Below are 13,389 nucleotides of genomic sequence, written 5' to 3' on the forward strand. Positions count from 1 at the left end.
GCCAGGCCGCTAACTGCCATTGGTGAACCTGTGGACAGAGGACTGGGCCCTGTGAGAGGAGATCCTCTCGAGGTGGCAGGAATAAGGGAGGTTCGACCGCTAGCTGCTTGAGTACTGAGAACCAAGCCCTCTTTGGCCAATGTGGTGCTACCAGAATCAGGGACGTGTTTTCCATCTGAAACTTCCTGAGAACTGCTGGTAATAACGCTGGGGGCGGGAAGGCATAGCAGATTCTGAAATGCCAGTCCTGGATCAATGCGTCGACCCCTCGTGCTCCCTCCCCTCTGTTTAGGGAGAAAAAACAAGGGGTTTTCGCGTTGTTTCTTGACGCGAACAGATCTACCTCTGGAGGACCCCACTTCTCTGAGATGAGATTGAAAACCTCCTGGTTGAGGATCCAGTCGCCCTCTCTCAGCCTGGTTCGGCTGAGAAAGTCTGCTATCACATTCTTTTCTCCTCTCAGGTAGACTGCTGAGAGTGAGAGAGTGTGAGTCTCGGCCCAGCTCAGAATGTCTGATGCCAATGCCAGCAGTACTCCGCTCTTTGTGCCTCCCTGCTTGTTCACATAAGCTACGGCGGACGAGTTGTCCGACTGCACCTGTACATGGTGGCCCTGTAGCTCCTTTTTGAAGAACCTGAGTGCTAGCCCGATTGCCTTCAGCTCCTTCCAATTGGACGACCTTCTGAGTTCGTTTCCCTCCCAGGTGTCCTGTGCTACAAGGGAACCCAGGTGCGCCCCCCAACCTCTGCCGCTTGCGTCTGTGGTTACCACCTGAGAGACTGGGATGAACCACAGACGACCCTGCGACAAGTTTGAGACCCTCCTCCACCACCAGAGGGATCTCTTTACTTGGGATGGGACCTGAACCAAGGCATCCAGACTTCTCTGGCTGTGATCCCACACCCTTAGGACAAAGGACTGTAAGGGACGAAAGTGCAGACCTGCCCATTGCACTGCTGGGAGGGTCGCGGTCAACAGACCCAGGGCCGACATCAGAACTCTTATAGAGACCCGACTGCTGCACTGGAGACCAGCCACTGCCCTGTCCAGCTTTAGTATTTTTTCTCTTGGAAGAAACACTCTCAGAAGTGTTGAGTCCAACTGGTAGCCCAAGTAGGTAATGCGCTGGGAGGGAATCAAACTGGATTTCTCCAAGTTCATTAGCCACCCTAGACCTGTAAGAACTCTTCTTGTAAGCTCTAGATCCCTGACTAACTGCAGTGGACACGCTGCAAACAGGAGCAGGTCGTCCAGGTATGCTATCACTGATATTCCCTGGAGCCGAAGAAAGGCCATCACCTCCGCCAAGACCTTGGTGAAGATGCGGGGCGAGGAGGATAGCCCGAAAGGCAGCGCCTGAAACTGTAGATGTACCGATGTTCCACCTAGATCTACCGCTAGCCGGAGAAACCTCTGTGAGGCTTCTGCTATGGGAACGTGTAGATACGCGTCCTTTAGGTCCAGGGATACCATAAAGCAGTTGCGGGGCAACAGTGTTCTCACCGTGAAAATTGTTTCCATACGGAATCTCCTGTATGTCACTGACTTGTTCAGGGGCTTTAGATTCAGAATCAGTCTGAATTTCCCTGTGGGTTTCTTCACTACAAAGATGTGTGACTAAAACCCCTCTCCCTCCTCGGCTTTTGGAACTTTTAGAACCACATTCTGATCTACCAGATCTCTTAATGCTTCCAACAGAGCCTCGGCTTTTGCCGTACACCTGGGTAGGTGCGTGACCAAAAATCTCCGAGGAGGAAGATTCGTGAAATCGATATGGTACCCCCTTCTTATAATCCCTAGGATAAAGCGATTGGGGGATATTGCCTCCCACTGTGGGAGGAAGGCCCCCAATCTTCCCCCCACCATGGTTGGGGAGTCATTGACTTTTACGGGGCTGTTCAGGAGGGCGAAAAATCGCCCCTCCTCTGCCCTTGCCTTTCTGACCCCAGAACTTCCTTTGCCCTTCCGGCTTTGGAGTCTCTTTACGCTTTTGCGGACGAAACCCCTTCTTTGTAGGTGCAGGGGTTTTCCGCTTAACCGGGAAGGATTTCTTCCTGTCTGCTGTGCGGTCTAAGACAGTCTCTAAGCCTGGGCCGAAGAGAAGGTCTCCCGTTAACGGTATGCCGCACAATTTGACTTTAGAGGCGCTATCGCCCGGCCAGGTTTTTAGCCAGAGGGCTCTCCTGGCCGAATTGGCCAGAGCCGCTGATCTGGCCGTCATACGTACTGACTCTGCCGAGGCATCAGCTATGTAGGCGATACCCCGCAGAATCGTAGGGAAGGAAGACAGAATGGTTTCTTTTGCCGTTCCAGCCTCAATATGCTCTTGAATCTTAGAGAGCCAGTGCTCCAGATTGCGAGCCACTACTGTGACAGCCAACTCAGGTTTCAAGTTACCAATTGTTGAATCCCACGTCTTTTTAAGGAGAGAGTCTATTCTCTTATCCATGACATCCACCAGGGCCCCCATGTCCTCAAAAGCCAGGTCAGTGTGTCTGGAAACCTGGGAGAAAGCAGCATCTAACTTGGGATTTTTATTCCAGATAGATGTAGGATCATCCGAAAACGGAAATCTCCTCTTTAAGGATCTAGAAAAAAAGGATTTCCTTTCGGGATCCTGCCACTCCTTTTTGATAGTTTCAACCAGTACTTCATGAACTGGAAAAACCTTTCTCTTTTGTTCCCCCAAGCCTCTGTACATCTGGTCATGAAGGGTCAGGGGTTTCCTGTCCTCCTGAATACCGAGGGTTGTATAAATAGCCCCTAAGAGGTCCTCTACCTCCTCTAGGGATAATTTATATCTGGAGGATCTCCTGGACTCCCAGTCCTGGTCCTCCCCCTCTGAACCATCCTGGGAATCGGAGGAGGAACTATCTGGCTGTCTTAGTTCCACTCCGGAAGGCCCTGGAGCTTCCTCTGCCCTAACTGAAGTTGCAGGTTGGGCAGGAGCAGAGACCTGCGCCTGAGGCGGGGTTGTATCCTGGGGAGCTGGACTAATGGGAGGTTGAAACCTTTCAAATAAGGCTTTAAATGAAGAAAAGGTGGACGAGAGCTCTTTAACTGAGGCTGCAAGTCCTGACTCCTGTTCAGAGTCCCTCTCCTTAACAAGGGAGTCTATGCACTCCCTACACAAGACCTTTGTCCATGCCTCCCCTAATGTGTCCCTGCAAGAGGCACACCTCCTCTTAGAGCTATGGGTAGACTTAGATTTTTCTGTAGCTTTCTGAAATACAAGAAAGGAAAAACAAACATTTCTGTCACTTTTTTTTTTTTTTTTTTTTTTTTAAAAAACAAGGATACAACCCTGGGAGTGCACTAGACCCTCCTTCATCTATGGGGATCTGAGCCTCCCTCCCCTGACCACCCAGGGTATCTGCCCCCCCATGACAGGAACCATACATGGAGGCACAATCCTAGGTAAAGAGTACTTTTCCCCAAGGCACTCTTTCCTTAGGAAGGCTGGAGGTAGTGTCCGTTGGTTGAGCATCCGCTTCCGACATGACTTGCAGGTGGTTGCTACTACCGAGTCCAACGCTGCCTGTGCGCGTCCCAGACTCGTCTCCAGCCTGTGCCTGGCTTCCCTATCAGCCCTGCGACCCGGAACCGGAAGTCGCAGTTCAAAGGCAAGCCCCCGCCCTTCCGCCGGAAATGACGTCGCCCGTCGTCCGGCCCGCCTAGTTCCAAAAAGAGAGCGGCCTGTAAAGTATACAGGAAGGGCGGACGCCAGCCTGCTGCAGCCCTGTGACCGCGATAGGGAACCCCCACAGCCTGAAGCTGCGCTCAGCAAGGAAGTGGTGGCCACTGAATCGAGGGGTAAGTCCCCCCCATGCCCATAAGAAGCCCCTGCTCCCATTAACAGGCTCAAAAAAAAACAAATAACAGCCACAGTCCCCTGACTGAAAAGCCTGGTTCCTTGCACAGTGTCTCCCCACCGGAGGAAACACTAATACTGAGGTCTGGCAGGGGGAAGTGAGAATTTATGGGCTGGCGCAGTGTTTCCTAAGAGGAAGAGGAGGAGACTATCTCTCATGGTGGCTGTCCTGAAAGACGAAAGGGGAAAAAGGTGTGTGGGAAAGCCCACTTGGTCTAAAGAATGAGGGGAACAGGGGGGAGGGGGCTTTGGGGCAACAGTACTGTCAACGCTAAAAATGAAGCTGCTCCACTGAACTTTGTTCTCAAAATGCATCTGTAGTTTAAGGCTGTATTACTCTTATGCACCATGAACATTACCATTCCCCTCCATCTAGTGAAGACCTAGACAACTGTATATTATGACTGATATGTGGATTACCAGAGGGTGAAGCTTGGAATTCATAGAAGCAGCAGTGATTTCAAACACTTGGAGGCTGTTAACCAGCTCCTGCGCATGATCATCTCCTTTTTCTAATAAGAGCTTCCCATCTAACAAAAAAAAGAAAAACAAATATAAATTATATATATATATATATATATATATATATATATATATATATACACACACACACACACACACACACACACACACACACACACACACAATATATATATATATATATATATATATATATATAAAACAGAGCACTTTGAAGCACTTTAGCTTTTATAGGGTTACAGTGTTAAGTCAAGGGGTTGGTTAGGGGAGGGAATGCACATAACCACAAGTCCATAGCTTTTTAAACATTTATGCAAAAACTGGAGTTTAATCGCCAAACTTTGAGGGGGCAAAACCAAAATAGACAGTTTTCAGATCCTTATGCCGCATACACAAGATATAAATGGTTGCAATTGCCACTCCCTTCTAGCATGTCATAGGAGTTAAACTTTGGGGTGGTAGCAGAAAGGCGTCCTAGTCAACTAGTTTGCGTGTATATGTGCATACAGTTCAATCATTGTAGGAGTTATAATGGAAGCACTTCTGTGTCAACTGTTTCACTTTAATGCACAAAAACACATCAAAATTACTCAACGCTTAGGAGAAAAGGCAATCTGAATACCCCTAGCCAACTCAGCTTTAAAAAGAGAAGTTTGGGGTTTTTGTTTTGTTTTTTGTGCATTCATACTTGCCTAGGTGGATGCAGCATCGGTCCGATGCTGCATCAGTCCCTCCTCACCTCTGCACTGAGAGCCGAGCCATCAAACATTGCCACACAGAGCAGAGAGCTGCTGACTGTCAATCAGCAGTGCTCCTCCATGATCACTGGAGCGCTCAGCTGTGGAGGGGCGGGGAGCGGCTGTCTCAGGCTCTCAGTGGCTCGCCGAGACAGGCATCAATCCAGGCACCTGGCGGATCCGGACTTTGTCGTGATGACGAATTGTACTCCTGTGACCCATCGGAGAAGCCCGGCCAAAACGAGCTCAAGCTGGACTTCCACTATAACACCCGAGATTAACTTATTATGGAATCACAAGAAATCAAAGTTAGCCATTTCTACCTATCCCGAAGACCAATTCATAGGAGCCCAGCTGTGAAAAAGCTTAGGATCCCCCATATTCAGCTTGTCTGAGGCAGTGTGCACTGTATCACTTTATTTAAATGCATTTTTAACCTGTGTAAAAGCATTGCATTAAAGTGAAAAAATACTGTAACCCACCAAAATGGTCAACGTTTATGTAGTTCCTCAGGGGTCCAACCATTGCTTCCCAGAGATGAGGTAATCCTGTAGACAGATCAGTGGCAAAGTGTTTGGCAATCTTAGCCAGAGTGAATTCTGCACCTCTTCTCTGAAATAATTGTTGTTTCTGAGTCTAGGAATGAAACATGTGGAATACAGGTTTTTCAATAACGCTGAAAACGGCACTCTAATCGCCATTAGCATTACATTAAAATTCTACATACATAGCTTTACTTAGTTTGATGTTGGATCTATGTTTGAATGGCTCATCTCACAAAAAAATCAAAACTGGGAACAACAATTAAGAAAACAGCTGGATCTGCCATTCTATACCAGCGATCACTTTATTCGCTCGCATCTTAAGATTGACACTGCTATAGAATGGTCAATCAACTCTGAATTTTGTTTTTTTGTTTTTTCTGTTGATTGCAATAGATGGATTTGTTTTTGTGTTTTTTTGTAAAAAAAAAATTAACACAAAAACAAATCCATCTATTGCAATCAACAGAAGGAAAAAAAAAAAAAAAAAAAGCATACATTTTACAAAACAAAAGTAAAAAAAAAAAAAAAAAAAAAAAAAAATTGGATTTTTAAAAACAGCTTACCTGTAAAATCTTTTTCTTGGAGTACATCATAGGACACAGAGCCTCAAGTATTTACTTAGTGGGCTATGGGCCTACCTTCAGGTGTCGACACTGGTATAACCAATGCAGGAAGTTGACTCCCCTAGATAACCCCTCCTCTTCCAGAAGTACCTCAGTTCTTGTAGCCAAGCAACATACTCTCACCCCATAAAACAGAGGGGCGGGAGCTCTGTGTCCTATGATGTACTCCAAGAGAAAGGATTTTAAAAAGGTAAGCCGTTTTAAAAATCCTATTTTCTTTATCATACATCATAGGACACAGAGCCTCAAGTATTTACCAAGTGGGACGTGCCTTAGCAATGCTACTTGAGGGGAGGGAGACAACCGTAGGGCAACCCCCAGACCTGAGGTCTATATACTGCTGCCTGCAGCACACTGCGCCCGAAGGTGATATCCTCATTCCATCTTACATCCACTTGATAAAATTTTGTAAATGTATGTACTGAAAGTCGCGGCCTTGCAGATCTGAGACATGGAGGCCTGGTGACGCACTGCCCAAGAAGCACCAACCGCTCTGGTAGAGTGCGCCTTAACTAGAAACGGGATAATCTTTCCCTTTAAATCATAAGTTTGAATTATAACTTGCCGAATCCACTTAGCAACAGTGGATTTTGACGCTGCCTGTCCTTTAAGACCCTCTGGCAGAATAAATAAGATGCCAGTCTTACGAATCTGAGCAGTTTTCTTTAAATAGATTTTCACTGCTCTCACTACATCAAGACAATGTAGTGACTTTTCTTTCCTGGAACATGGTCTTGGGAAAAACAATGGCAGGACAATATCTTCATTCAGATGAAAACCTGAAACCACTTTTGGCAAAAAGCCTGGACGAGGGCGCAACACCACTGTCATGAATAACCAAATATGGCTCTTTACAAGAAAGAGCAGCTAATTCTGATACCCTCCTTGCTGAGGATATAGCAACCAAAATACTAGCTTTTCTCAAAAGGACTAAAGGAATATGCCATATTGGTTCAAATGGCTGTTTCTGTAACACCGACAAAACTAAATTCAAGTCCCAAGGGCTTAAGGGCGATTTAACTGGCGGATTAATCCGCATCACTCCTTGCATGAAACCCCGGACTAAAGAATGCGTAGCAAGCGGTCTTTGAAATAAAATTGATAAGGCTGAGACTTGGCCCTGAATAGTATTCAGGGCCAACTTCATCTCTACGCCTAATTGTAGAAAGGCAAGAATTCTGCTTATTTTTTCGAGGGTGCCAACCCTTGGATTCACACCAGGAAACATAAGCTTTCCAGACTCTATAATATATAGCTCTAGAAGCTGGCTTCCTAGCATTAATCAAACTAGAGATAACTGACCTGGAAAGCCCACGTTTCTTCAGAATGTGGGCGTCAATAGCCAGGCCGTTACATTTAGCGTTTGTAAAGTGGGATGGAATATGGGCCCCTGTGATAGTGGGTCTGGCCTTAGTGGGAGGAGCCATGGACCCTGCACTGCCATCTTTACGATCTCTGCGTACCATGACCTTCTGGGCCATGCTGGTGCTACTAGTATTACCGACTTTCTTTCCAGCTTGATCCTGCAAAGAAGAAGTCGAGGCAGCAACTGAATTGGGGGAAATGCATAGATCAGTGGTTCTCAACTCCAGTCCTCGAGGCGCCCCAACAGGTCATGTTTTCAGGATTTCCCTCAGATGAAACGGCTGTGGTAATTACTAAAGCAGTGAAACTGATCAAATCACCTGTGCAAAATAATGGAGGACCTGAAAACCTGACCTGTTGAGGCGCCTTGAGGACTGGAGTTGAGAAACCCTGGCATAGATCAGTGAGAACTAATCCCACGGGGTCACCAACACATCTGTTCGGTATGCAAGTGGGTCCCTTGTCCTGGACACAAAGTTGACTAGCTTCACGTTGAATCTGGACGCTAGAAGGTCTACGTCCGGAGTCCCCCATTTTTGGCAAATAGCCCGAAAAATTTCGGGATGAAGAGACCATTCCCGGGAATAATTGCTGGCGACTTAAGTAGCCCGCCTGCCAATTCTCTACTCCCAGGATGAAAACTGCTGATAAGCATGGGACATTCTTTTCTGCCCAAGTTAGAATCTGGTTTACCTCTCTCTGAGCTGAGAGACTCTTGGTGCCCCCTTGGTGATTGATATATGCCAAAGCCGTGGCATTGTCGGATTGGATCCTGACAGGACAATCTTTTAACCTGGAGGTCCAGGTTTTCAGAGCCAGATACACTGCCCGAATCTCTAAGATGTTGATGGGCAAGGCTCTTTTGGTTCTTGACCACTGTCCTTGGACAGTCTTCTCTAGTACTGCCCCCCAGCCTGAAAGCCTGGCATCTGTCGTTACTACTTTCCAGATAATCGGTCTGAAGGACTTTCCCTTCAGCAAGTTCCGAGCTAGTAACCACCAATTGAGGCTTTGGGACACCCGCATTGGTGAGTGCAAAGCTTGAATCGACTTGTTCCAAGCAGACAAAATACTGTTTTGAAACAGTCTTGAAAGGAATTGGGCATAGGGAACTGTTTCGAATGAAGCTACCATCTTTCCCAACAACCTCATACAAAGGTGAATTGAAGGATTTCTCTTTAACCTGACCATCCACACCAGCTCTTGTATGGAGCCGATCTTTGCGGGAGGCAAAGACACCCTTTTCTGAGCTGTGTCTGTGATCAGGCCCAAATACTCCAGCCGTCTTAGCGGTTTTAAGAATGGATTTCTTTAGGTTGAGTATTCAACCCAGATCTTTCAGGTAACTGCTTGTAATGCATACACTTTGCTCCAAGCGAACCACTGACTGGTCTATTATCAATAGATCATCTAAGTATGCCAAGACTGTTATGCCCTGTGCCCTTAACCTGCCTAGAGGTGGGGCCAATACCTTAGTGAACACCTGAGGTGCTGTAGCTAGGCCGAAAGGCAGGGATACAAACTGAAAATGATGCTGTTCTATTTCGAACTGCAGAAACCTCTGGAGAGCAGGAACTATAGGGACATGCAGATGTGTCTCTGATGTCGATGGATTTCAGAAGTTCTCCTCCCTGTAGGATGGAAACTACTGACTTGACTGACTCCATGCGAAAGGAGCGGATCTTCAGGAACTAATTTAGATTTCGTAGATCTAGAATTGGTCTGACATCTCCATTTGGCTTTGGTACCGTAAATAGGTTTGAGTAAAATCCCAAACCTTGCTCTTGTATGGGAATCTGTATGATCACCCCTTGACCCAATAATCGGTCTAATGCTTGTAACAGGGATTGTCTTTTCCCTGGATCTTTGGGAATGTTTGATCTCAGAAAACGAGACGATGGAAATTCCCAAAATTCTAGCTTGTATCCTAGGGACACTGTGGAGAGAGTCCATCTATCCTGAATCTCCTCTCTCCAGACTTCCGAGTACCCCAGAAGTCTTCCCTCCACCTTGGTGGGGGGAGATGCCTCTTCATGATGAGGCTTTAGTATTCTGCTTTGCAGCCTCAGGTCTTTCTCTGTGCCTGGGTTTGACCCTGGGATCTTCCCCTAGAGTCTGACAGCGGAGGCCGTTGCCCCTGCCTAGAGGTGGATGCCCCTGGTGCGGGGGAAAAAGTCAGTTTAAAAACGAAGGATGTTTATATTTCCTTTTGACTGGCAAAAGAGTACTCTTTCCCCTAGAAATGGTTTGGATGTATTTATCCAAACTATCGCCAAATAGCCATTGTCCCTTAAAGGGGAAACTAGTTAGAAGGTTCTTACAAGATGTTGCAGCTGACCAACCCTTTAACCAAAGGGTCCTTCGCATGTGTATTAGTACAAGTGCAAGGCGCGAAGCCTGATGAATAGAATCCTTCATAGCAGCTATGGCAAAACATAATGCTTTTAGTAGCTCGGCTAACTCCCGGGCCTGTTGTGCAGGGAGCTCGTTAAGAGCATCTGTGAACTGGTCCTTTAAAGACTGGCAGATGGCAATAGCTGCAATTGCAGGCTGAGTTACGGCCCCTGCTAAAGAAAAAGGATTTTAACAGACCTTCCAACTTCTTATCTGTTGGATCTTTAAGCATATGCGCATTGTCCACTTGACAAGTTAAACTTTTATTTACATTGGAAATCGCAGCGTCAACTGTTGAAACTTTTCATCTTTTTGTGAATTTTTCCTTCATAGGATAGAGAATTCCCATTCGGTATAAATAAGCTTTTCTAGTAATGCGTGGATGGGAAACACATGCAACGGCTGTAAAGGTTTTAGGGAACCCAAGGAGGAGACAGGACCTTTAGCTAACTCTGTTAGGGGTAGCATGAAAGCAGAGTGAACCATTTCAGTAAGGCTCTGTACTTCAGTTTGTGAAGCCGAAACATTAAGTATTGTTTCCTCTGCAGAGGAATAGCCGGCTTGTCTTTCCTCTGGATTATCTGAGGGCAATACCTCATCTTGTTCCCACAATTCCCTTGGACCCTCCACTATCTGTAAAGAGTTTAAGGTGGGGGATCTAGGACGCTTCCTATCCACCTGGATGGAGGATGCGATTAAAGCCGCTAATCTTCCTTCTAAGCCCTGCAGTGCTGAGGAGAATGCATCTTCAGTCATGTATACAGGGGCTGAAGTGTGTAAAGCAGTTGCACCACTGCTAGCTTCCAATGACTCACCCTGGCTTGCCATGTCTGGTATTTCTGGAGAGGATGACAGTCTGGTGGCATGACTGGGGGTTCCCAGCGCCTGGGGGTGGCTTAGGTACCTTTACAGTAGCTTTGGAAGTCATAGTGCAAAGCACAAAAGCAGAGGTAACAAAATATATATATTATTTGCTTTGACAACAGTTTTAACAAGAAAACAATGTTACCATAGAATCAGTTTTAAAATGCTGCTAACAACTGTTCCTTAGTGCAGGGTTCTCAAACTATGACTCCCCCAGGCAGAGGCAAGATGGGACTTGTAGTTTTGCAACAGCTGGAGGGCCGCTAGTATGAGACCCCTGCCTTAGTGTGATATAGCCATAGGTTGTAACAGACTCCTTTCTTCAGTCTAGCTTTGCATACTGAGAGCGTTTGTGTTACAACCATCAGGTGAAAAAAAATGATTAGCGATCTCAGCGTCTTCCGCTCGATGTGTTTCCAGAATGTTAAGCTGTGTGGACGTTTTTACGTCCTACACACAACGCCGCCCGACTGTAGGAACACACCCCTTAGCAAACCCGCCCCCTCCTCATCATACGGTCTGTGTGCGCGGTTTCTTATCTAAACACAGACACGAGGGGAGGAGGCAGCATTGCCGACGAGCATCTGGCAGCCTAAATACTTGAAAGTGCTGTCTGTAACAGGCTGGGGATATAAAAAAAAAAAACAAAGCCAAGTACATGAGGGCAAGTTTTACATATTAAAAAGCTGGAATGGCCACCAAGCCTCCCGGTGGAGGGAGGGGGAGGGGAATTTATCAGCAGATATATAGCTTTATAATAGTAGCTATTATACATAAATTATGTTTTATAAGAAGCAGAAACTAAATTTGAACTAGTGGCTAGTGGAAAAAAAAAATCCCATGCCTTCAGGAAGTCTCCTAAGGCTGCATAGCTGCCAGAGTACTTTAACCTGTGAAATGCTGCTTCTGTACTGCTGTATCCCCTAGATTCCTCTAGAAGAGGCCGTTGGTTCACCGAGTACCCCCCTCTGGCTGCCAGGACCACACATGGCTGTTTATAGCCAGACAGAGCTGCTGAGGCATCACATTAAAAGGTATGCAACTTACTCCTTCTAGAGGAGACATTTTAAAAGGTATACACTAATATGGAAGGAAAGCATAGGCACCCTTTTACAGTTCCTAGCCTCTTCCCTTACCTTTTCCTCGCTGCAGGATACTGCTGATTTAACAGACAGATCCAAATTTCACCCATCACGGTGGGCAGCGTAGTTAAACCTTCAAATACCGGGTCCCTGTTTAATAGGGGTTCCACTCCTTTGGACCTGTATAGCACCCCTCAGGAACAGCTTTAGGTAATGTAGCAAGACCAAAAAGAGTCCTGGTTCCTAGGGTCCAGCTCTCAGAGAGAAGCTTACAGGCAAAACCTTGTTCTTGAATCGAGGACCAGGTACCATCCTATGGCCTCAGTGGCAAGGATGGATCCGGTTGTGGAGGTTTTTTAAATCCACCATGGATCCCTCCCTGGAGCTCCTCAGAGCACATCGTCACTCGTGACCAACACCTTTAGACACTGGCGAAAAAACTGAGGTACTCCTGGAAGGAGGAGGGGTTATATAGGGGAGTCAACTTCCTGTATTGGTTATACCAGTGTCAACACCTGAAGGTAGGTCCATAACCACTAAGTAAATACTTGAGGCTGTGTGTATTATGATGTACGATAAAGACATTTATCCATTTCTCAACTAGATTATGATGTCTATGAGGGTTCTCAACTATCCAAGTCATTGAAAACCTAGTGGCCAGTCAAACTGAACTGGATTGTTTTGTACTGTTCCAGACGCTTTGTAGCTAATCAAAGTAACTTCTTTCATTCTAAGCACATCCATTTTAAAATTTTTCTTCGTAGTGATATCACTGTGATATTTCATGAACTGTACAGAAACTGTAAGACAAGTAGATGCTGTATACACTAGCCTTGTTCCAACTTCTAACGGCAGGAACATATACAGGCAGACCCCGTGTTACAAACAAGACAGGGTCTGTAGATTTGTTCTCAAGTTGAATTTGTTAGTAAGTCAGAACAAATAGATTTTTTAAGTGTAGCTCCAGCCCAAAAAAACAATTTTTAAGCTTTTTGGATAGCATAGGGAAGGGTTAACACCCCTGTTACGTTTTGCTGTCTGTGCCCCATTTCAAAAAATTTCCCCTCACTTTCTGTCCCAATGACAATTGGATTTTGAAAATTTTGGGTTGTTGTGGAAACAAGCCTTGGTCATAAAGCTTCAGTGGAGACACCTTCTTGCCATGATAACTCCTACAGGAGTGAATTTCCCTTCCTTGGGGTAGATTTTCTGTCACTTCCTGTTGTCTCCCTCCATTTGTAAGTAGGAGGTTTGTAACAAGAGGACCGCCTGTATACAGTATCTCACAAGAGTGAGTACAGCCCTCGTTTTTTTGTAATTTTTTTTATATCCTCATGTGACAACACTGAAAAATTTACACTTTGCTACAATGTAAAGCAGTGAGTGTCTAGCTTGTATAAGGTCTCTTGCACACTGCAGCTTGAAAA

At 46.1% G+C, this 13,389-nt stretch overlaps 1 protein-coding gene across 3 annotated transcripts in view; it reads right to left on the reverse strand.

Moving 5' to 3' along the window:
- BTAF1 (B-TFIID TATA-box binding protein associated factor 1) overlaps positions 1–13,389 on the reverse strand; it is a 234,766-nt gene that overhangs the window by 60,770 nt on the left and 160,607 nt on the right. For all 3 annotated transcript variants that reach the window (XR_012235669.1, XM_073596058.1, XM_073596057.1), the window contains exons 22-23: positions 5,572–5,725; positions 4,293–4,402 (exon numbers count right to left, since the gene is read on the reverse strand). Coding sequence is in view for 2 of the 3 variants with exons in the window: in XM_073596058.1 (XP_073452159.1) it covers positions 4,293–4,402; positions 5,572–5,725 (264 nt within the window). In the remaining variant the exon portion in view is untranslated. The remainder of the gene's footprint in view (positions 1–4,292; positions 4,403–5,571; positions 5,726–13,389) is intronic.

Source organism: Aquarana catesbeiana, linkage group LG08 (assembly GCF_042186555.1).
Source record: "Aquarana catesbeiana isolate 2022-GZ linkage group LG08, ASM4218655v1, whole genome shotgun sequence".
Lineage (NCBI taxonomy): Eukaryota > Metazoa > Chordata > Amphibia > Anura > Ranidae > Aquarana > Aquarana catesbeiana.